Here is a 25857-nt window from a genome sequence, read left to right as displayed (position 1 = left end):
GTACTAAAATGACTGAAACTAAAATAGAAATAAAGTTAAAATACAAATGTTATAAAGTGCAAACTAAAATTGAAATCGACTGAAAATCTAATAATAAAAGCTAGTTCAAAATATTAATAAATACTGTAAAAGTATATAAATGGCAAAAACACATATCAAAATGACTGCGACCTAAGTTAACGTTTAAATGAACTGAAAATATAATAAAAGCTAATTCCAAATATTACAAACACGATTCCAAAAAAAGTTGGGACACTGTACAAATTGTGAATAAAAAAGGAATGCAATGATGTGGAAGTTTCAAATTTCAATATTTTATTCAGAATACAACATAGATGACATATCAAATGTTTAAACTGAGAAAATGTATCATTTTAAGGGAAAAATAAGTTAATTTTAAATTTCATGGCATCAACACATCTCAAAGTTGGGACAAGGCCATGTTTACCACTGTGTGGCATCCCCTCTTCTTTTTATAACAGTTTGCAAACGTCTGGGGACTGAGGAGACAAGTTGCTCAAGTTTAGGAATAGGAATGTTGTCCCATTCTTGTCTAATACAGGCTTCTAGTTGCTCAACTGTCTTAGGTCTTCTTTGTCGCATCTTCCTCTTTATGATGCGCCAAATGTTTTCTATGGGTGAAAGATCTGGACTGCAGGCTGGCCATTTCAGTAACCCGGATCCTTCTTCTACACAGCCATGATGTTGTAATTGATGCAGTATGTGGTCTGGCATTGTCATGTTGGAAAATGCAAGGTCTTCCCTGAAAGAGACGACGTCTGGATGGGAGCATATGATGTTCTAGAACTTGGATATACCTTTCAGCATTGATGGTGCCTTTCCAGATGTGTAAGCTGCCCATGCCACACGCATTCATGCAACCCCATACCATCAGAGATGCAGGCTTCTTGAACGGAGCGCGGATAACAACATGGGTTGTCCTTGTCCTCTTAAGTCCGGATGACATGGCGTCCCAGTTTTCCAAAAAGAACTTCAAATTTTGATTCGTCTGACCACAGAACAGTTTTCCACTTTGCCACAGTCCATTTTAAATGAGCCTGGCCCAGAGAAAACGCCTGCGCTTCTGGATCATGTTTAGATATGGCTTCTTTTTTGACCTATAGAGTTTTAGCCGGCAACGGCGAATGGCACGGTGGATTGTGTTCACCGACAATGTTTTCTGGAAGTATTCCTGAGCCCATGTTGTGATTTCCATTACAGTAGCATTCCTGTATGTGATGCAGTGCCGTCTAAGGGCCCGAAGATCACGGGCATCCAGTATGGTTTTCCGGCCTTGACCCTTACGCACAGAGATTGTTCCAGATTCTCTGAATCTTTGGATGATATTATGCACTGTAGATGGTGATAACTTCAAACTCTTTGCAATTTTTCTCTGAGAAACTCCTTTCTGATATTGCTCCACTATTTTTCGCCGCAGCATTGGGGGAATTGGTGATCCTCTGCCCATCTTGACTTCTGAGAGACACTGCCACTCTGAGAGGCTCTTTTTATACCCAATCATGTTGTCAATTGACCTAATAAGTTCTCCTCCAGCTGTTCCTTATATGTACATTTAACTTTTCCGGCCTCTTATTGCTACCTGTCCCAACTTTTTTGGAATGTGTAGCTCTCATGAAATCCAAAATGAGCTAATATTTGGCATGACATTTCAAAATGTCTCACTTTCAACATTTGATATGTTATCTATATTCTATTGTGAATAAAATATAAGTTTATGAGATTTGTAAATTATTGCATTCCTTTTTATTCACAATTTGTACAGTATCCCAACTTTTTTGGAATCGGGTTTGTAAAAGATACTATAATAGTATATAAAAACAAAACTAACACATGAGTCTTCATCTCATACATCATTTTGTCAAATACACATTGTTTCATTTGGTGTAAAACTTTAACATTGCAGACTACTGGAAACATTATTTTGTTATGTTGTTAACTTTTGTTTTCTTCGCTATAGCATTGTGTTGTGTATAAAGTAATTCATAGCAATGAGTCATATCCATTGACATATGACTCAGATTGACAAGGTGTATTGCAATTCAGAAAAATGCCTGGTCCACTGGGTCTTGCATGCTACCTTTTATTTTGCTACTCAAGAATTGGAGTATCAAATGATTAGTCTATAATTTATCCAACATTCAGCAGCTTCAGCTAATATGTCCTGCTCAGATGCTCATGCATAAATTTGTATGTATCTTTTGTAGGATAATTACCTAGCCAGCAAGATTAATGATCAAGATTTCATTCAGTTGAAAATGCTTTATTGTAGTAATCTTCCTTCCATTGAAGCTCAAGATGCTCTTTGGATCATCCCTAATCATGCTGAGAACATGATCATCAGGTTTTGTTCTTGCAGCTCAAGTGCTGCTGTCATAAAGCAATATAGGGACAAACCAAATACTAAAACATTCTGTTCAAATTTTCTATTCAAATTGTTACACAGTACAGGTCTTTTGCACACAGAGTCCGAAATTTTCGTATTCATCATCCTAAAAATTCGTCACACACAGAAACCTCGCACACTGAGTCCGATGCATTTTAATTAATCCGTTGAAAAAAAAAAAAAAATCTCTTCAAGTAGAGGGCTGCATTGGGTTTGGGCTCCCGTGGGACCCAACGCTAATCTCGCGGGAGCGTGGTTTTACCTTTGCTGCGGGCGGGAGTGGGCGGTCAGAAAAAATCGGGGAACGATGGGATTTGGCGTGTATTAGAAATGGAGTCAACACATGAAGTTGAGAAGAAAATTAAAGTGGCTGTTTACTTGACAAAAGCAAAGAAAGGCAAGTCAGACATCTGAAACAATTCTCAATATTTGCGCGTTTTATTTTGAGCATTCCCGCATCTAGTGTTGCGTAAGAGAGGGCATTCAGTGTGTGTGGACGAATCTTGGAAGAAAGACGCACAAGTCTGGGACCGCAGTCAGTCAGCAATATACTTTTCCTTCATAGTAATATGAAGTAAGCAATGCAAGGCCCAGTGATCAAATTAATTTGTTTTTTTAAGTAGGCTATGTTATTTTTATTTACTTATTTTTTAGTATTATTTTTTTTTCTTTTTTTTTTTTTTGCAATAGCCTGTTAAGCAAGCTATTGTGAATGTGAAATCGGCATTCTATTTATTTTATTTATTTTGTTTTGTATTTAATTTGTTTAAATTACATCTAGCCTATTTTCTAAGTTCTATGTTTTTATTTATTTAATAAGTTAACGTTATTTCATATTGTGCTTTGGCTTATTTACTTAAACTGTTTGTTAACAGTTAAACTGTTTTAGTTAATCATTAGTCTGCGTTTAGGTGCTGCTAGTTGTGGTTTTGTTTTAACAGTTAATGTTTAACGCTAATAAAAAATACCCTATGTTTTTGTCACGTGTGGTGCTTTGGTTTAGTGTTAGGCTATTTCATATTATTTAAACGCAATCATGTTTAAAGTCTGTTATTCTGGTGGGAGGGGACACAAACATTGCGGGAATGGGCGGTCCTGGTCAGACATTCAGTGGGAGCAGGCGGGTGCGGGTTTAAGAAAACAGTCCCGTGCAGGGCACTATCATCAAGCAGTAAGGATGATTTTGTTGTCCTTCTTAAAAAGAGAAAAAGAAAGAGGAAATATTTTGGCGTTCGCTTGTACGCTGGCTCTGAATTGTCAAAACACCTCTCAAAATGCCTGCTACGGATACAGAACATTGAACCCGATCCAAATTGTTTTTATGACGGACAAAAGTTTCGGAGGCAGTGTGTAAACGTGATTGACACAACGTGAGGTCGTGTTTATTTTTTAACTTACGAAAATTTCGAACGAGAATTTCGGACTCGGTTCACAAAGATCCTTACTCTGTTCAGTATATTGTATTATAAAGTCAAGGAGTTTTGAATGGGTTTTTGGTTAAATGCCTGAAATAAGGCATTATCAGTTATACCCTCTTGGGATTTATAAAAAAACGTTTACTTGTCTTGAAAAAGGCGGTTTCTAACAAATGGCTAAATGGGACTACAGAGGTTTTCGGGAACATTAAGGACCAGATTTACTAAACAGGGCAAATTAGCGTGAGATTGCAATTCCAAAAAAGCACAGATACGAAGTGGAAAGTTCTGCACGTGATCTACTGACAACGAGCAAATTAAAGAGATAAGATGCAGCCGGATCATTTCCATAATGACTAACGTAATCTACCAAGAGCAGCGCAAATTAGCATCTGGTTTAAGACATGCTTTTTTGGGCATTAAATAATGGCACAAATACCGGTAAATTGACAAGTGCAAACCTGTCTGACAGGGACACTACTACAATTGCATATGTAATAAGGTCAGCTGCAAAAATAACTGTGTCCAAGCCTTTTCACCGCTAATTTTTCACTGTGTCTTTAGTAAATCCTGACAGTAGTTTTTTAACACCAAAAGAGGGTTCCCTTTCAGTCGGTCACGTTCAACGTACGTCAGAAGTGAACCAGTGAATTGAGTACCTCAGAGATGACGTGTTTTTTTGTATGCAAAACCCGGTAGCGAGTTAGCATTTTCGGACTTCCGGTTCCATCACCCCGAAGTCAATGGGTTTTTTGAATGGGTTTTTGCTAAATTGCCTGAAATAAGGTCTGTGGTTAACAAAGCCTCTAACTATATTTTCACGTTTTGATCTATGACATAAAACACAACAGTTATAACCCGCTTGTGATTTTTTTTAATTTTTTTTATAATCTTTATTGTGTCTTAAAAATGGCGGTTGCTAACAAGTTGCTAAAAGGGACTACTTCCTTTGGCAGGGACTTTAGACATCATCGACTTAAAATTGATACGGCCACAGCTAGTGCTTCTGAGATGGTAATTGGCAAATGGTATGCAAACACAGTATACAATCAAACATAATACAGTGAAAGGTAATCTTTAAAGTTTATTTGGGGCACAATGATCAAGCATAAGAATTTTTAAACAAAAAGAAAATAATATTAAGGTTTAATAGTTTAAACTAACAAAATAATAAACAAATAAATAAAATATTATTAACAAAAGATAAAAATATCTTGGAGAGGCACGCATAAAATTATTTTGGACATTTTTGGACAAAACAAATGGACAGAATTTCTCATGAAACAGTGGATAAGTATTCATACAAAGCGCAGATCATAATCAGCGAGCATGTTTTTTAAATAAAGTTGTTTTTTAAATAAAGTTTGAGGAAGCTTGGTGGTGGGGACGTTGATCTGCGACCATGGTGTGCTGTAGTCCGTTTATAGCCTACTGTTAGCTTTTTATATCTGACGACTTTATTTAGGCTTCAAAATGTATAAATGTTGTGTTAACTTGTAAAGATTATCTTGATAGACAAAAAGTGTCATAACCCTTTGTTAAACACAGAGCTTATTTTTTGCGATTTTCCAAAAGTCTATGGGAAAAATGCATAGGCTTTCGATCGAGGGAACCCGTGCGCCACTAACTTCCGGGTTGGCCTACAAAAACACGAGGTACTCTATTGGGATATCGCAAGAGAACCCTATCACCTTTGAGTGTAACTAAACGAGCCAATGGACATTGGCGTGCGAGCTTTGCGTCACGTGCACCGCCTGTGTGTGCTGATTGTAGGCGACCAGTGTGAACCTACAATCGCACCGTGGCCGATCAGCTTCAGCACCAGTACAAAGAGCGTTTTTCCTTTCTTAAAGAGCTTAACGGACAGACACTGCGTCTTTTCAAGATGTCATTCCGTCCATGCGTTAATGGATGCGGTCGTTCCCTGGCCCCTGCTGACGGTCACAATCGCTGCATCACATGTCTGGGCATTCAGAATGCTGAAGCAGCTTTTGTGGATGGTTCATGTTCTTACTGCGGGAACATGACCATCTCAGGGTTGACATCCAGACTCTCATTCCTTGGTTCTCAGGGAGCGGGGGTCCCCTCCCCTATGGCCCGGGCTGCTGTTTTTTTCTGGTTCACGCCAGGAGGGCACTTTAATGGCTTTTTCTTAACATAATTAAGTACACTTAACTACATAAATTGTACTTTGTAATAATATCAAATTAAAAGTTTAACTTTAAAGTACATTTTAAATCATTAAAGAAGTACACTTATTTTGATGTTGACTAACATACAAAATGTACTTGATTATGAGACAGTAGTGGTAATTATGGAATTACATATTCTACTTAAGTGGTAGTTAGTGCATTTAATATACATTTAAACTATAGCACATTTACATTTAATTGCAATTAACATGTAATTAAGTGACCAAAAACATTCAGTTTTCATTTAAGTATATATTTTTTTAAATTATGCTATTTCCGTAAGTACTCTTTTTCAAAGTATGCTAAATTGTACTTCTTTTTCGCAGGGGTTGTCCTGTGAGAAGAAACAATTTTCCCTTCCAGAGACATTCAGTATGAATGTATTTATTTTACAAATGCCAACAGAAAAATAAAGTCAGACCTCAAAAGACCTTTTGTTTGGAACAAAACAGTTGCGTTCAGTCAATGAAATCAATTACCATTATGTATTCATGGAGAGGGAGCCGAACTTGTCTCTGGTTTATAGATCTCTGAAGTTCAGCTCAGGTGAATGATGATTTTCTTTCTCTGATTGGCCATTTCATGCACCTAATTGGTTAAAATCTCAACTTTTTTTTCCCCTTATTTTTTGGTATTTTGGTTCCACGTGACCACTTCAAGCAGAGCACTATGATCTGTCATGTCACAATAATAGCGCTGGGTCCTCAGATTAATATCCATCATTAGCCATTGTGACTGCGAGATCCCATAAGCCCCAGGTCATATCTCTGGCTCCAGTAGTCTTCTTGCCGTGGAGCGGACGCCCTGCAGCCCATCTGCATGGTTTCTCCACAGTATGTAGGTCACCCACAGCTGCTCCCCAAGTGTTTGTTTGGCTGTCTGTCGCCTTCCATTACCGTTTCATCGTGTGGGTCTCCGGGGTCATGCACGTGGTGTGCCACTCCCCCATTGCTCACGCTGACATGCCTCAGCAGTCACAGGGCCAGAATGTACAGATACACACTAATGCATGTGACATAGTGGGCCTTTGATTATTCATATTCTGAGAGCGGGACATGTAGCAGCAATATTAAAGGCTTTGTTGTGAGTTGGCAAGGCGTGTGCCTGACTGATCTCAGAGAGTGTTGGCATCAATCCATAATGACAAGATGAATTAAAGATGAAGCTCATCATATACAAGTCTGTGGGAGAATCTCAAATATACTATATACTGTAGAATAGAATGGCAATGGTATATTAATGGTATGCTTGAATAGAAGCATGGTATTACCATGGCTATTTGGATGTGGTATTATGGTGTTGTCATGTTTTGGTCACTACCATTGTGGTACCTTCACCAAAAAAAATGTTTATATTTAATAATGTGTGTCATTTCTACACCACTAGCGCCACCAAATAGAATTGCGGTCTTTTTGAGCCACATACAATACGTTACATGTTACTTCTCAATAGCAGGTGAATAGAAAAACGGTAGTTAAGTTTATACAAAATACAAGTTTTTTTAAATTATTTGACTATTTTTGTTAGAAGAACTGAAACGTTAAATAAAACTATTAATATGTATTGTCAAAAATATATGTTTTGGGGTGAGGGCAGTGAACATGCTGGCAGGAAAAGTAAAAATCTAAGATGATTTGATTTTAAGTTCCAATATTCACTATAGTTTAGTTGTCTTTATTGTAAAACATATATATTTTTTTTTTAATGTTTTACTGTAAAATTAAATATATAACACTAATATTGGCTTACATTTTAAAGTGATTGATACTTTTTCCTGCTCAAACAAACATTAAAGTACATATATTATTTTCTTTAAAGTGAATTTTCACCATAGATTACGTCATTCATACTTGTTAAAATTAAATGATATATACTGTAATGTTTCACTGTATAAATGGTACATTTAATAACTTTTACTGTAGTACTTTTAATTTTTTTTCTAATTAAAATTAGCATTTTTTTTGCAGTGTTGGAGTACCATGTAAATGGAGAATATGATAATGATACAGTACCATTATAATTACCATCTGGTACCTTCACTGTAGCATGGTACCTTCACAATAATTTTTTCAAGAGCATTTCCATTCTATAATGGAGGTTTTTTTGAGGCTCTGGCTTATTGGAGCGCAAATGGTGTCATTGCTGTGACCTGTCTATGCCCTCAATGGCCACTAGCTCAGCTTTTCACATCCCCTGTGGACTCAACACATCTTCACATTAACATAATTGCTGGTTGCCTTAGCAACCCCAGCACAACACTTAGAGGGTCCGAGCCCCTCACTCTCATCAGTGGACATGAGCTAACAGAAAGTGATTGCATCCACCCTCACCCTCAGGGCCCTGCAATAACATTGTAAAGAGACCTGAGTGCAGCTTCAGCTCTGCACTTTACACAAAAACTCAAGCAGTGGAGCTTCTTCACAGCTGAACACACTCACAATATGTTTTCACACACTGTTGTGGTGTTCTTTTGTCCTGTTGGCACAGTTACCAGCCCCTGAGAGATCTGTTTGTGCAGCAGGACACTGTCAGCTGTTTTTTTTTTTATTATTATTATTATTATTTTTTATACAAATAAATATACATTTATGCAGTTTTTTTCTGCCATTTATTACAACATGCACCAAAAGGACCACAAAAGTACACTATTTAAAGAAGACCTATTGTGCTTTTTCACATTTTCAACTTTCTTTAGTGTGTAATGTCGCTGCTTTAGCAACATGAAAAAGGTCTGCCAAGTTACAAACCACAAAGTCACTTCAAAGGGAGTTATTCTCTATATCAGTGCACACTTTTTCTGAACTCCCTGAAACACCTTGATTGTAGTCTTGAGTTTTCTTCAGGGAACGAACAATGCATAAAAAGCAGGTCAGTACACTTAAATTAAATCGTGATATAGACTAGTGTCTGTGAATATTAAACCGCAAAAAGACTATTTAAATATGAATCCTGCATGTCTGTGTGTCTCTGAAATTAATGGCGCAGAAGCACGGTTTCATTTACCTCACATAAACACACACATACACACACACACACACACACTGAAGCACGTGTGACACTCGCAGTGTTTTCATCCTCTGTCGTCTCATTATATGAGGACATGAACGCACAAAATTCATCTCCAGAGCTACTCTGAGTCACTTCATCAGCATTTTATAGCCTTATTTGAGGAAATCTATCGTCATACCATAAACACACAGAACGCGATTTAACTTGACAGAAACATATTACTGTTGTACAGTAGAATTTAGATACTTTTCAATGTAATAATAATACTGACACTAATAGACTTAAAAATAATAATAATAAATTATTAAAACTATATTTTTAAGGAACAATCTCAGTTTTTCTTCCATGTTTTAGTTTTAACAGTAAAGCTCTGTTGTGCAGCACTTTGTTTGAAAAAAAATATATAAAAAATACATTTTTTAATTAATACATTTGTTGTTTTTAAGAATTCAATTAACTAGACATTCTTTTTGATTATTAAAATTTAATTTAACCATTAAAATCGAGTCCAAAAAATTAAAATGAAAAAAAAAAGAAACAGAATCCAGAAAAATTAAAACGGAAAAAACGGAATTTGAAAAAATAAAATGGATTTCATAGGGCCCTAAAAAAGGCATTATATGGCCTCTTTAAAATAAAGGTACCAAAAAAAAACAAACAAACAGTTAAACAGCTCTCAGTTTTAACAGTTATGCCATAGAAGAGCCAGTTTTGGTTCTTCAAAGAACCTTTAAGTGAACAGTTCTTAAAAGAACAATTTTTCCTTAATGTGAAGAACATTTAAATAATCTAAAGAATTCCTTAATGGAATCATAGTGCCAATTAAGAACCTTTATTTAGTCATACTGTATTTCAAATCGTCTGAAGTCATACGGTAGTTTTATGAGAAGAACAGAAAATTAAGTTATTAGAAAAATGTAAGTTATTCTGTGGAAATCCTCTCATGCATAGCTTTTAAATCTCATGCACGCTTGCACGTTCAAACGTGTAACAGTTCTTGACATACTGACAGCTTAGTGAGCGAGCTGTTAATTCACCGCTTGCTTGATTCAGTGAAAAAGTCTTTAATTTGGTAACTGGGGGTGGGAATCAGCAGGAACTTAAGGCCCTTTCAAAACAAGAAAGATAAATATAATGGAAACTATATTGGATAACGTTCTATTTATTATAAGCGCACACAAAGGTTGTCATCTGTCACCTTAAATTATCAAGTTCTTTAAATCGAGTGGATTCTGATTAGCTATCAATGTTTTTATTATTCATCAGCTTGAAAAATTGTCCTGAAAGTGATTCCAATGATATTATTATTGTAATATCATCTATTATTTATTATGATAACATTGAAATGAGTTATGTATAGTGTAAAGTTACTCAAAACCATGGTATATTGTGATCTTTTTCTCTTTCACTGGCATTGGACTTTTATGCTTTGCACAATTCTATGATTGAGTCATTTTGTGAATCTGTTCAACCAATGAACTGATAACAGCTGGCTCAAAAGAATCACTCTATAGCCGCTTTTCCACCATCGAGCCAGATAGGAACTGTTTCAGTTGTATTTCCACTTCAGCCTGGTACGGCACAGCACGATTACAAACTATTCTCTGCCCATAATTCTCATGATGGTTAGCTAACTGTGCTGAACCGTAGAATGCGTGTAGTGACATCGCCACTCAGGATTGGTCACTTGTCTGCTGCCAGCAGTTACCTGGTTACCAGTTTCTCTGTAGCTGGCTAAGCATGCTATTTTAGCGACATTAACACAAATTAAATATGAAATTAAAAGAAATATCTCCATAATGCGGTGGCTGTTTACATCTCATATCATCTGTAAACTCTTGCTTTACCAAGGCAATGACTTGACACATTTGTATTAAAGGTTAGTTCACCAAAAAATGAAAATTCTGTCATTAATTACTCAACCTCATGTCATTTCAAACCCCTAAGACTTTCATTCATCTTCAGAACACAAATGAAGATCTTTTAGATGACAGAATGCTGTCAGATTTCCTTCCATTGACTGACATTGTAACTACCACTTTGACGCTTCAAAAACTTCATAAAGAGATCGGAAAACTAATCCATATGAATCAAGCGGCTTTAAAGGGTTTAAAGGGTTAGTTCACCTAAAAATGAAAATTCTGTCATTAATTACTCACCCTCATGTCGTCCCAAACCCATAAGACCTTCATTCATCTTCGGAGCACAAATTAAGATATTTTTGATAAAATCCGAGGGTATCTGATGATCCACATATAGGCAGCAACAACATTGCACCTTTTAAGGTCCAGAAAGGTACTTAAGACATTGTTAAAACTGTCAACGTGACTACATGGTTCAACCTTAATATTATGAAGCGACGAGAATACTTTTTGTGCAAAAAAACAAAACAAAAATAACAACTTTATTCAACAAATTCGTCTGTCCCCTTTCATACTGCTACACTATTTTCGTTGCAGAGCTTCAGTGTTTACATCCAAACGGCGGCTCAGTATTGGCCGGCTCTGGTCACGTGAGCAGCACAACGCATGTGTGAGCCCGCGTTTAGACACTGAAGCTCTGCAACGAAAATAGCATAGCAGTATGACAGGGGACAGACGAATTTGTTGAATAAAGTCATTTTTTTTTGTTTTGTTTTTGCGCACAAAAAGTATTCTTGTCGCTTCATAATATTAAGGTTGAACCACTGTAGTTTTGTTGATGGTTTTAACGATGTCTTTAGTACCTTTCTGGACCTCAAAAGGTGAAATGTCGTTGCTGCCTATGTCCTCATATGCCCTCGGATTTCATCAAAAATATCTTAATTTGTGTTCCGAAGACAAACAAAGGTCTTATGGGTTTGGGACGACATGAGGGTGAGTACTTAATGACAGAAATTTCATTTTTGGGTGAACTAACCCTTTAATTTATGCATTTACTCACATGTAAACATTGATCAGCGAACAATTCATATGGATTAGTTTTCCGATCTCTTTTCCGAAGTTTTTGAAGCATCAAAGTGGTAGTTACAATGGCAGTCAATGGAAGGAAATCTGACAGCATTCAAAAAGATCTTCATTTGTGTTCTGAAGATGAACGCAAGTCTTATGGGTTTGAAACAACATGAGGGTGAGTAATTAATGACAGAATTTTCATTTTGGGGTGAACTAACCCTTTAAATTCCAACTAGCTCTGTTATCAGCCTCACAGTGGAAAATAAAACCATATCCGTACTGGCAGAGCCGGATTTGCACGGAATGGAACGGTTAAGCAACAAGAGGGATTGGCCCGATGGTGGAAAAGTGGCTTATGTAACAGGAGGTTGTCTATTTATTATTATTATATATTATTTTGTGTTGTCTTTCACATTTTTTTGTCATGGGGCAGTAGATTCAGCAGCGGGGCAGCTGGGGTGCTGCAGAGTCACAGCAGTATCTATAGAAATGACTTTCACTCCTCAGTTCTGAGCCAGTGTCATGTTGAGAATTGAAACTGACTGAGATTAAATGTTTGTGGTTTTTCCAGAGGCCTTGACGGAGAAGCACAGCCCTCAGACTGCCCACAGTCTGCTCCAGGAGGAGGTTGCACGTGCCGAAGAACAGTCTGAGGTGATTTCAAAGTCCTTTGCATCCTTTATATATCCAAAAAGTCTTTTGGTGTCTTTTATGCTCAGTCCCTGCCCACACTGTATCAAAAGACGGGTAAAATTTTGACATGTTATTTTTTTTAGCAGTTCTTTCAGGATGTTTGTTTATTCAGACACACTGTTGAATGAACATGCCCTGCCAACTGAACCAGAACAAAGCAGAATGAAAGCCTGACAAAAGTGCAGAAGGTCCTTACTCTACACGACACAATCCTTATTTACACAGAACTGGTTGATCCGGCTCTGAATTTGAGGGTGACGTGAAGCTGAAAATCCACCATAAAATCCACTAACCTCTGCACTACTTACAAAGATGTACCTGTGATCTAATCAATGATTTAAAGCATTGACAGCCTATGTGTCATTAATAAGAGATGAGGCAAACACATCAGAGCTGATGTCATGTCTCCAGCACTGTGGTTTGTCCCAGAGGTGGAAAACCAGCACTCCCAACATTTCATTAAGAACATTTCTCCTCACATGGTGTTCAATTGTCTTTCTTGCTTCTGTAGATATACAGTAGGTGTATAACTCAGCTTATATGGAATTTGATGCTTAACCCTGAAAATTCTGACATATGAAATAAGTCAGAAAAAAAAACGTTTTTGAAATGGAAGAGTTCATTGAACATTCAGACAAAATATTAAACAATAAAATGCATGTTTTTTGATTTTTTTTTGAGTATCATATTTGATACATTATGCTTTTATGGCTTATATAGTATAAGGAGAATATGGAACATACTCAAGGAGGGGGAAAAAAACACCCCAATTTTTTTCATAGGCCCAAAATGAGCAAAAATATGCAATTGGGTGCAGTTGCTGATATTTATATGGCTAGAAATTAAGATAAAATTCTGATCAGTGAGATCTTTATAACAGTATAGCAGTCCAGTTAGTGTTCATTTTGAAATATTACTTACAATATAAAAGTTATTCATGCGTTTAGTTAAAGGATTAGTCCACTTTTAAATAAACTTTTCCTGATAATTTACTCACCCCCTATGTCATCCAAGATGTTCATGTCTTTCTTTCTTCAGTCGAAAAGAAATGAAGGTTTTTGACGAAAACATTCCAGGATTATTCTCCTTATAGTGGACTTCAATGGCCTCCAAACGGTTGAAGGTCAAAATTACAGTTTCAGTGCAGCTTCAAGGGGCTTTAAACGATACCAAACGAGGAATAAGGGTCTTATCTAGCGAAACGATCGGTCATTTTCGAAAAAAATGTAAATGTATGTGCTTTATATAAACAAATGTTCGCCTTCTAAGTGCTTCCGCCAAAACCGCATTTCCGTATTCTCCAAAACGTTTACGCTGTATGTCCTACGCCTACCTTATTCAACTTACAGAAAAAAATGTAACTGGCGCTGCGTTCGTTCCGTAAGTAGAATAGGGAAGTCGTAGGACATACAGCGTAAACTTTTTGGAGAATACGGAAACGCGGTTTTGGCGGAAGCACTTAGAAGGCGAACATTTGTTTATATAAAGCATATACATTTACATTTTTTTTCGAAAATGACCAATCGTTTCGCTAGATAAGACCCTTATTCTTCGTCTGGTATCGTTTAAAGCCCTTTAAATCTGCATTGAAACTGTCATTTGGACCTTGAACCGTTTGGTGTCCACTGAAATCCATTATATGGAGAAAAATCCTGGAATGTTTTCATCAAAAACCTTAATTTCTTTTCGACTGAAGAAAGAAAGACATGGACATCTTGGATGACATGGGGGTGAGTAAATTATCAGCAAAAGTTTATTTAAAAGTGGACTAATCCTTTAATAAAAATCGGTAAAGATTTCACAGCATAATAGCTACTCAGCAAAATACTCATATACTCAAGAATAGAAAATGTCCCATAAATTTAGAGCCTAAATATACATATACACTACATAAAGCAATGCAAAAATTAGTTTGTCCTTTTTTCTTGGCATTTTAATAAAATGCTATGTATTAAAACAGTTTCATTTGCAGATCAATGAGTCAGTGAGTTGTTCACTCAAAACTGGTTTACAAACCATTTGAATGTATTCATTGAAAAGATATGACTCAGAAGAACGATTTGTCCACATATTGAATATCACAAATGATTACGTGATATGTTAGCCTCACAGACTATTCAACAGAGTGCTTAAAACAGCTCAGCACAACATGTGCCATTGGAAAAATACTCCTTAGATGTCTTCTCTTGTTGTCGTCTCAGCCGCCCTGCCCCATCCGTTCAGCTGCATCTGATTGGTCTACGTGGGGTTATCCATCCTCAAGCTGTAAACAAGCACTGTGTCTTCCACCTCACACAGGCCCGATCGATAGCTCTGTGACTTTGTCATTATGCCCCTGCCGTCTGATTGATGATCTCACTCCATCGTAAGTAAGCTGTACAGAGAGCAAGCCTTCAGCAGGACCTGTGCCAGACAAAACATCAGTACGACACGTGTGTTTCTGAGCCGGATTAAAGCCGTGGATTCCCACGGGACTTGCATATTCTATTCGTAGGGAAAAGGGCTGACGGCAACCGTTCATAGACTGTTCTTATATGAAACTATAAAATTTTAATGATGCCTTGATTGAGGAATTATAAAGAGCTAATAAACAGCAGGAGACCACATGAATAACTGTAGGAGGGCTCTGCTTTATCCATTAAGACAAACTCCTTTAAAAAGTAAACCTTTGAATTTATAACTTTTGGATACTTGTAACTTTGTGTTCATGCAATAGTCATTTTACTTTTGATTACACTGGGAAACCCCACTGAGGTAAGGCATTATTACTATTGCTCATGCTTGAGGGATTTCAACAAACCCCTGACCCTAAATACTAACTTATAATGTAATGTTTTTTCGTGATTGTTTAGAAAGGTTTGCTATGCTGTTTTAAGATTAGATTTTTTGCCTGCCAAACAATTAAATGAGTGAAAAAAAAACATTGACTTGCATTGAAAAAAGGGATTTTAACCACTTAGCAACAGTTTAGTATTATGTATAAACTATTAATATACACTCACCGGCCACTTTATTAGGTACAACTTTTCAACTGCTTGTTAATGCAAATATCAAATCAGCCAATCAGATGGCAGCAGCTTAGTGCATTTAGGCATGTAGACATGGTCAAGACGATCTGCTGAAGTTCCAACTCCGCATTAAAATGGACAAGAAAGGTGATTTAAGTGACTTTGAACGTGGCATGGTTGTTGGTGCCAGACAGGCTGGACTATTTCAGAAACTGCTGATCTACTGGGATTTTCACGTATAACCATCCCCAGAGTTTACGGAGAATGATCCGAAAAAGAGAAAATATACAGTGAACGGCAGTTTTGAGGGGGCGAAAATGCCTTGTTGATGACAGAGGTCGCAACAGTAACTCAAATAATCATTAGTTACAACCGAGGTCTGCAGAAGAGCATCTCTGAATGCACAACACATCAAACCTTGAAGCAGATGGGCTACAGCAGCAGAAGACACACCGGGTGCCACTCTTGTCAGCTAAGAACAGCAAACTGAGGCTATAATTCACACAGGCTCACCAGAATTGGACAATAGAAGATTGAAAAATGTTGCCTGGTCTGACGAGTCTCAATTTCCACTGCGTCATTCAGATGGTAGGGTCAGAATTTGGTGTAAACAACATGAAAGCATGGATCCATCCTTCCTTGTATCAACAGTTCAGGCTGCTGGTGGGGATTATTTTCTTGACTTAGTACTAATTGAACATTGTTCAAACACCACAGCCTACCTGAACATTGTTAATGACCATGTCCATCCCTTTATGAACACAGTGAACCCCCATCTTTTTATGGCTACTTCCAGCAGGACAACGCACCATGTCACAAAGGTCAAATCATCTCAAACTGGTTTCTTGAACATGAGTTCACTATACTCAAATGGTCTCCACAGTCACCAGATCCCAATCCAATAGAGCACCTTTGGGATGTGGTGGAATGGGAGATTCGCATCATGGATGTGCAGCTGACAAATCTGCAGGAACTGTGTGACGCTTTCATGTCAGTATGAACCAAAATCTCTGAGGAATGTTTCCAGCACCTTTTCAGTTTTCATTTTCATATTTTCAGTTTTCTTCATGGCATAGATTCAACAAGGTGCTTCAAACATTCCTCAGAGATTTTGTCGGCTGCACATCCATGATGTAAATCTCCCGTTCCACCACATCCCAAAGGTGCTTTATTGCAGGGTTATTCAAATACAATTTGAGAAGGTCCAGTCGCAAAAATTTCCTAAGTGGGAAAAGTCTGGATAGATGTTGTCATTTATCGGTGCTCTAGTACAGCACAATAACAAACATACTTGTCCATTCAATAATTTGGGATCAGATGTTTTCAGGACTATTATTAAATATATTAAATGAGACCATTCAGACACATTTTAAGGAACTACAAACAACTTCTTTTTTATGACTGTGAAAATGTGCATTGTACAGGCTGTACTTGTCCATATGCTATTACTTGCTGCGTCAAGGAGTTAAATTAAGAAATTAGTAAAACAAAAAGTATTTAACAAATGGTTTCACTTACAAAAATATATTAAACTGCACATTTGTGACAACATATCAGAGCAAAAGTGGTTGCATAGTAATCAAAAATGCAAAAGAAGTCACTTTGAGGCATTGTACGTGCATTGTACGCGCATTGTGCATTTCCCTTAATTGAATAAACAATAATAATAACAAAAGTGCACAATTTATGGAGAACAAAGGAAAATCTGACTGCGTAGACCTTTTTCCATGCATGCACTAGTCACTCTGTACTTTACATCAGTGACTAACGAGAAAAATGACAATTGTTCTTCTGCCAATACTTTGAACTTTGGAAATAGTTGTGTGAGTACAATTCTAAGACAATAGTGCAGGTGTTCATTGTGAAGAATGTTGACTCTCAGCAATATGTGGAACCAAACATGGTCAGGATGTGGTGCCATTTTGTTTAGAACAGGGAAATCAGCTGCAGGCACCATCTTTCCCCAGAAAGCAGCAGGATCACAATTACCAACCTGCTCTTTCAAAGCCACATTTTCTTGCGGTTCAATCAATTCCATTTGTTGTGATGCAACATTTGCCAGTGTGAAGATCTGTTTTGCTTCCTCTGAAAACTTATTTGTGACCAAGAATGGGTTCTGTATGATCAACAGCAATTATCCTCCAGGAACAAAATCATCAAAGCGAGTCTTGAAGTTGTCCATCAACTTCTGTATGAAATTAGCATGGTAGGACATCTTTCCCTCCCTTGATTTGCTTCAAAAGTTTGAGGAAGTGGACAAGTTCACTGTGGAGATCAGTCTTGAAAATCTTTAATTTCCTCTGGAAAGACCTGACTGCTGTTATCACATTGCATACTGTGTTGTTCTGTCCCTGCAGCTTAACATTGAGCTCATTAAGATGAGATGTAATGTTTGCCAAAAATGCAGCTGTTTGCATCTTCTCCACATCTTCCAAAAGCTCCTTTCTCTTATAGGAAAGCTTTGATCTCCAACCGAATGGCCCAAAAGCACTCAAAAACCCTGACAATGACTATGTTTACATGTGCACCAATAACGCAATATTATTTGGCACTGTGATGAACATCACAATGTTGGGTTTGCCTACACTGCCGTCATGTTCTTAATGCCGTCTAGATGAAGATACGAAGCAGCTGACTGAGTTGTGCTGACAGAGTTTAGCAATTTGGAGAAGAGAAGACTCTTTGGTCAGAGTGGTAATAATGCGAGTAAGGTGTTTACATGCCTATTTATTGCGATTAAAATCGGCGTACACCACCTAGTTTAATGCGATTATGGTTACTATGATTATGAGCTTAATCGCATTACTTTAATCGAAGTATTGCGTTTACATGAGGTAAAGTTTAATCGCAATATTGCCAAAATCCCATTATAATCGCATTATGAGGGTGCATGTAAATGCACTCGTTGTGCAATAGTAAGTCATCATAGCTGGCATTGACCTCTGTCAGAAAGCCTCTTAGCAGACAATGCTATAGGGACGAAAGTGTTATCAAAAAGTTTATCAGTTTCATCATTGTTGTCATGACCTCAGCATACTCTGGCCCAGACTAGGGTCAAAAATACCGGTACTTCAGTACCAAGTCGGCGTCATGGCCTCATGGATGTCCTTTCCTCATGTGTGTGCTTCAAGAGTTGTTAAACCCAAAAGGTCTTCACAGAATTCCTTCTTTGTTTCATCATTGAATCTCTCTAATACCAGAAGCTGGGCACAATCAGTCGTATCTGTTGATTCACCCACAGCTAAAGAAATGCATGAATGGCTTCATCAAGTTATGAAATCACATATTTCACAACTAATATTTCAGTTCTTCTAATTGCTGTGGAATCTGGCAATGGGATCTGTTTTATCTTTTTGTTTACCATCAAGCAAGGCCTCGAAAACCTCACTCATACTTTCTCTTACCATCTCTGTGTCTGTAAATGGCTTTTTTTGTTTTCCCAAAATCCAAGCTACTGTATTCTTATTGAGCACTACATTACACATTCTCGGTCTGTCAGGGAACGGACAAGAACTTTGGTAGACTTCTCATATTGGGCTTTGAGCTGATTTATTTTTCTCATTCTTAGCTCTGTGTTTTGAGGATACATTTGCTTGATGACTGTTTCATGTCTTCATGGCTTCACTTTGGCACTTTTGACCAGCGCTACAGACTCATATAAGGCACATTGGTTTTGAACTTGTCGAGGGGAGAATGAATGCATACTTTTCTGTCCACTCGTCTTTAAAAATTAGATTTTTGCTATCAACTCTTTAGAAACAGCTTATTGTACACGTTAATCGCCATTCTAAACTGCGCTGTTACATTACGCACACACATAGACAGTAGCGTGCAGATCGCGCGCGCTCACAGAATCATTCAGTAGCCCAGAAATGTATTGTCAACACTGTTCTGTGATTTCTCAGTAAAATAGCTTAGAAACTGAAAAGTTCTAGCATATATGTAACTAAAACCCACAGCTTCACTAGAGAGAAGCTGCCAGGTAGAATTAATTCACACACTCACTCTCTCACTAGGCATTCATATAAGTGTAATCTTTACTGTGCTACATTATCCCTATCTGATTTAGAACAAGCAGAAATCTGAGAAATATAACGACGGCGTAGGCTGTGTGTAGCACGCGTAGCCTACGACGTAGCCTGATGTGCACCTCTTCAAAAATGTTACAACGTGTCAATTCTATGCGGACCGCAAGCACTGTGATTGGTCTGCTAGAACCCCTCCCTCAGGTCAAAAAACTGGCGCGGAGCACTCGGAGAAGAGCGAGCATTTTCAACTTCCATAGGAATGAAAAAAAGGCTCTGTTTTAGTGGACACATGCAGTCATACTGCAACAAAAGTTGTTACCTATTTGGCGCTTCTATTTGTAAGCTTCTCTGACGACGTACATGACAAGCTGCTTCTTCTTCGGCTTTTGCCTTGATCCTCAACATGACCGCGGACACTGCCTACTAGTGGTCTGCATGCACGTCGACGCGGACAACGACGCAGAAGTATAAATAAAAACAGACGCATAGACTACGCCGCAGAGGCTCCGGCATAGGTCCGAAGCAGAAGTATAAATCAGTCTTTAGGGCTCGTTCACACATTTTTGCTTTCAAAGACGCAAGATGCAGGCAGTGGAATCGGGGGGAAAACGCAAGATCTCAAGATGCGTTTTTAAAAAAAAAAAAGTTGAACTGATTTTTAACTTGAGCGCCGCGTTTTTAGAATGCCATATCATGCGCGAGACGCTGCAAAAGACGCAAGACATGAGCGCAACGGACATACATGTCTGTCTATAGCGCGTTTACATAGAAAAACAATGGAAAAGTAGCGCATTGGAATGGAAAAGTGCTTCTGTGTGAACAGCCCCTTATTTGTTCATTAATGACGTCATCATTGACTAGTCGACGTCGACTCGACTTTAATCACATAAATGTCGACTTTAAAAAATCTGAAGTTGTTCAACCCCTAGTGCAAAGATGTTTGTATATAAGGATGCGATTGGATTAGATGCAGATCTCTTAACGCTCACAGTTGGATAGGACGCAGAACTCGTCATGATATCCAATTGCAAAAAAAAAAAAAAAAAAACACGATTGGATCGAATACAGTTTGCTCACTGATAGAGAGCGAAAGTCTGCACTGGGTCAGTCAATCATGTTTGAAAGCTGTCTAAAATTATTTTTTTGACTTTGATATTGTTTAATGCTGTTCGGTCCATATTGGTCCTTTGCTGGGTCCAGACATGGACCGTGGTCCACCATTTGAATATGACTGCTCTATTGAATTAAGATCTGGTGACTGTGGAGGGCATTTTTGTTTAGTGAACTCATTGTCATGTTCAAGAAACCAGTTTGAGATGATTTGATCTTTTGTGACATGGCACATGGATACACTGTGATCATAAAGGGATGGACATGGTCAGCAACAATACTAGGCTGTGGCATTTAAACAATGCTCAATTGGTACTAAGAGGCCCAAAGTGTGCCAAGAAAATATCCCTCACACCATTACACCACCAGCAGCAGCCTGAAGCGTTGATACAAGGCAGGATGGATCCATGCTTTCATGTTGTTTATGCAAAATTCTGTTAAATTGATATTTTCTGAAAGAACAAGAGGACTTTAAAAAATCATATATTTGTATTCATGCAATAGCTTCTGGATCCTTTTACTTTTTATTTGTGGAATAGTAGCTTTACCTGCAATTATAAAATGCCAATGTGACGTAGATTGGGTAGGACATCATAACCTTGTTTATTTATTTGTTCATTTATTTATTTATTTGAGTCACACACTGCATGTTATTGTCCCACACTGATGTGTAGTTTGCCAAGGGCAGTGTCCTAAAACACTTTATTGTTCTGTCTGCGAGGACATTTAGGGGGTGGGTTTGTGCAGATGAGACTTATCAATTATTCAATACCCCATACTGAGACAGACAAAGTGCAGGCACCTGCCCCATCCACCAGAGGCTTCAGTCGACACACGAGGTCATGTTAAATTTATACTGCGATTATTTGTGCAGACATCGTGTTTGGGTGTTAAACTCTAAGATGTAAAAAACAATGTGAGGTAACCCAAAAATGTCCTTTATGTGTTAACATCTAAATTAATTGATATTCCCTGCTAAAAAAAACAAACAAAAAACATCTTAAAAGTGACATGGTAACCCATACTCGGAATTTGTCATCTGCATTTAACACGTTAGGAGGATTGAGTATTGAACACACACACACACCCGGAGCAGTGGACAGCCATTTTGCTCGGGGAGTGATTTGGGGTTAGGTGCCACTAACCATTAGGCCATGACTGCCCCAATTTAAATGAGCCTAAAGTGTTCTCTTTTGATGGTTTTAGAGAGGTTTTAGGCACTTTTATGCTTGTCAGGCTGGGAGATCAATACAGTAGATCAGAATTTCCCAAACAGGGGTTTGTGAAAAAATTTAAATAAATACATAGGCCAATTAATCGAACTTAAAACTAAAATTTGCAATTCTTTCTATTTAGTGCAACTTAGAGCAATTATCAATTCAAAGGCTGCAAAAATAAAAGCTAGACCATCTTAAACCTGCTAAGACCAGCAGTCTACCTTAGGCTGGTTAAAGCTATTTTTTTTCCAGCAGTGTTTATTTAACTCAAAAATATTTCTTGAAATGACAGAATCAATCAGACTGATTGAGATTATGCCACCAAAAGTCATTTTAAAGTTCATATTAGGTGTAAAAATAACTTGTTTTATGCAACTGGGCTTTGACATTTGTCTTGGAACATGATGAGTCAAAAAGACAACTGCGTCACACTTGTTATGAATCCGGCTTGACTTCCCGTCCTCTTATACCTGTTTATTTGTCATTTGACCTTCACAGGAGTTGCTGGAGAGGTTCATGGAGGGCCACGTGCCCCTGGAGGAATTCCTTGATTCTTTTCAAAGCCACAGGAAGACGTACCATATCCGCCGCGCTCAAGCCGAGAAGCTCCAGGAGTTCAACAGACCCGACAGGAAACCGAAGAAACAGGAGGAGCAGCAGAAGAGGGAGGAGGAGCACAAGGAATCCCGGCCCAACGGCATCAGCGCCCACGGCCCTCCTCGTGTCTTCCAGCTCAGATACGGTCTGACCCCGGCCATCCTGCTGCCTCTTTCCTCTTCCTCCGCTTCAGTCCTACCTCCTCTGGACTCACGCTCATGCCAGCCGCAGGTCTCAGGGCCTGGCGCCCCTCATTCCTGCCCCGGGCAGCCCATTGGCCTGAGAGTAATAGGACAGTTACCCGGCTGGCCGGTGAGACCGGTCCGATTGCAGCAGCTGTACAGGCCCAGTCCCCATCAGCCCGAGCCTCCGTGTCGATAACGTTCAGCACCGCGAGTTTGACGCGAAAGCAAAGTCCGCAAATTACGCAAAGACCACGTGAAGCCTTCATCGAGTCGATATATAATACTGATGCTGCCATGAAATCAAACATTCATGTACCCAAAAAGGGAGGAGAGCAGAAAGCCATAAAGTGTTTGTTAATGTTGCTTGTCATTGTTGCTTGTTCGTTTAACTTCGTTATGTTTTGTATTTGTGTGGATTTAGTTGGGACATGGCAGGAATTTAGCTGCTGTTTGTATGAGGGAAGTGCCCTGATTCATGAGACACTGCTCTTTGACTGGAAGGTCTTTTGGACCGCTGAGGGACTTGTGAAATGGCACCTTTTTGTAATGTTAATGGGTGTTCAATAAAGTCTAATCATGATGTTTATTTTAAACCAATATCTTGGTTGTTTCGTATTTTGTTCTCTGTTTCCTTGGTGTTGTACTTGATTTTACTACACTGTAAAAATCTGTTCTTAGGAGCCGTTCACACAGAACTTTTTTTTTTTGCATTCCACTGCGCTACTTGACCATTGTTTTTCTACAACCTGAATTCCGGAAAAGTTGGGATGTTTTTTAAATTTGAATAAAATGAAAACTAAAAGACTTTCAAATCACATGAGCCAATATTTTATTCACAATAGAACATAGATAACATAACAAATGTTTAAACTGAGAAATTTGTACAATTTTATTCACAAAATGAGCTCATCTTAAATTTGATGCCTGCTACAGGTCTCAAAATAGTTGAGACGGGGTTATGTTTACCATGGTGTAGCATCTTCTCTTCTTTTCAAAACAGTTTGAAGACGTCTGGGCATCAAGGTTATGAGTTTCTGGAGTTTTGGTGTTGGAATTAGGTCCCATTCTTCCAGCTGCTGAAGAGTTTGTGGTCATCTTTGACGAATTTTTGATTTAATGATGCGCCAAATTTACTCTATAGGTGAAAGATCTGGACTGCAGGCAGACCAATTCAGCACCCGGACTCTTCTACAACGAAGCCATGCTGTTGTAATAGCTGCAGTATGTGGGTTTGCATTGTCCTGCTGAAATAGACGTCGTCTGGAGGGGAGCATATGTTGCTCTAAAACATTTATATACCTTTCAGCATTCATAGTGCCTTCCAAAACATGCAAGCTGTCCATACTGTATGCACTTATGCACCCCCATACCAACAGAGATGCTGGCTTTTGAACTGAACGCTGATAACACGCTGGAAGGTCTCCCTCCTCTTTAGCCTGAAGGATACAGCGTCCGTGATTTGCAACAAGAATGTCAAATTTGGACTCGTCTGACCATAGAACACTTTTCCACTTTGAAACAGTCCATTATAAATGAGCCTTGGCCCACAGGACACGACGGCGCTTCTGGACCATATTCACATATGGCTTCCTTTTTGCATGATAGCGCTTTAGTTGGCATCTGCATATGGCACGGCGGATTGTGTTTACCGACAGTGGTTTCTGGAAGTATTCCTGGGCCCATTTAGTAATATCATTGACACAATCATGCCCAGTGAGTGATGCAGTGTCGTTTGAAGGCCCGAAGACCACGGGCATCCAATAAAGGTTTTCGGCCTTGTCCCTTACACACAGAGATTTCTCCAGTTTCTCTGAATCTTTTGATGATGTTATGCAGTGTAGATGATGAGATTTGCAGCCATTTGTTGCCCCCGTGCCAACTTTTTTGAGACCTGTAGCAGGCATCAAATTTGAAATGAGCTCATTTAGTGGATAAAAGTGTAAAATTTCTCCCTTTAAACATTTGTTATGTTATCTATGTTCTATTGTGAATAAAATATTGGCTCATGTGATTTGAAAGTCTTTTAGTTTTCATTTTATTCAAATTTAAAAAAAAAACGTCCCAACATTTCCGGAATTCAGGTTGTATGTAAACGTGAGCTAGACGGACTTGTTTAACCGTTGCGCTTTGTGTTCTAAAAACACAGCACTCAAGTTAAAATAATTTAAACCTTTAAAGAACGTCTCTTGTTTTTAACCACAAAAATGTGTTCTGTGTAAATGGCCCCTTAATCCATATGTTTGTCTTTTTATTTTTATAGTGTAGAATCATTCTTGAAATGACAAATGTACCTGAGTTTTAAAAATGAAATGGTTACATTTTATGAGTACATTCCTTAGCAGATCTAGGCAGGTGGAGCTGGGGGAGGTGGAGGGTTTTAGTGCGCTGCAGGACTAGCCAATGAGAGCGGACACTCTCATTGGCTCTAGTCAAAAAACACCAAATTGAAGTCATGTGGTGCAACTTGCATGCAGAAAAAAACAGAACATAGAACATGTTATCATCGAGAAGACCTCTGCATGACTGTTTGTATTTTAATATATCAGATAATATAAGCTTTTTATTGTCCTGTTTTATTTTTATAGCGTAAAATCTTTCTTGAAACAACAAATTTACCTGAGATTCAAAAATGAAATAGTTACATTTTATGAGTACAAATCTTAGTAAAATTATTATTTTTAATTAGTTTTCTTTAGTTTTTTTAATATTATATTGTTATATTATATTTCTTGGTCATGGTTCACCTCAAAATCAAAATAATGAAAAATAAGTAATTAAGACAAGAACCATTATTTTATTTTTTTATTTATTTATATATATTTTTTTGCGTTGTGAAATTATTTTAATGACAATTAAGCAAATTTTCCCCTAATTCTCATTACATGTGTAATATATGCGTGTGTGTGTGTGTGTGTGTGTGTGTGTGTGTTTGTGTGTGTGTATTGTACTGTAATGAAGTAAAATTCTTTGAAAAAATAAATTATTATTGAGAATATTGTGAAATTCAGGCACATTACAGTAATGAGAACCACGTAAACTGTACATAAAACTAATGTCACAATGCAA

At 37.9% G+C, this 25857-nt stretch overlaps 1 protein-coding gene across 1 annotated transcript in view; it reads left to right on the top strand.

Annotated features, from left to right (window-relative positions):
* The window catches only part of vps37d (VPS37D subunit of ESCRT-I), a 52599-nt gene extending 29211 nt beyond the window's left edge, over positions 1–23388 (top strand). Inside the window, exons 3-4 of the mRNA XM_051893217.1 lie at positions 12525–12607; positions 22508–23388. Of these exons, the coding sequence (XP_051749177.1) occupies positions 12525–12607; positions 22508–22987 (563 nt within the window). The 3' untranslated portion in view covers positions 22988–23388. The remainder of the gene's footprint in view (positions 1–12524; positions 12608–22507) is intronic.
* The last annotated feature ends 2469 nt before the right edge of the window (positions 23389–25857 follow it).

The sequence above is a fragment of the Ctenopharyngodon idella genome, chromosome 5, assembly GCF_019924925.1.
Source record: "Ctenopharyngodon idella isolate HZGC_01 chromosome 5, HZGC01, whole genome shotgun sequence".
Lineage (NCBI taxonomy): Eukaryota > Metazoa > Chordata > Actinopteri > Cypriniformes > Xenocyprididae > Ctenopharyngodon > Ctenopharyngodon idella.
Note: the sequence above shows the minus strand (reverse complement) of the source record. Positions and strands in the feature narration are given on the sequence as shown.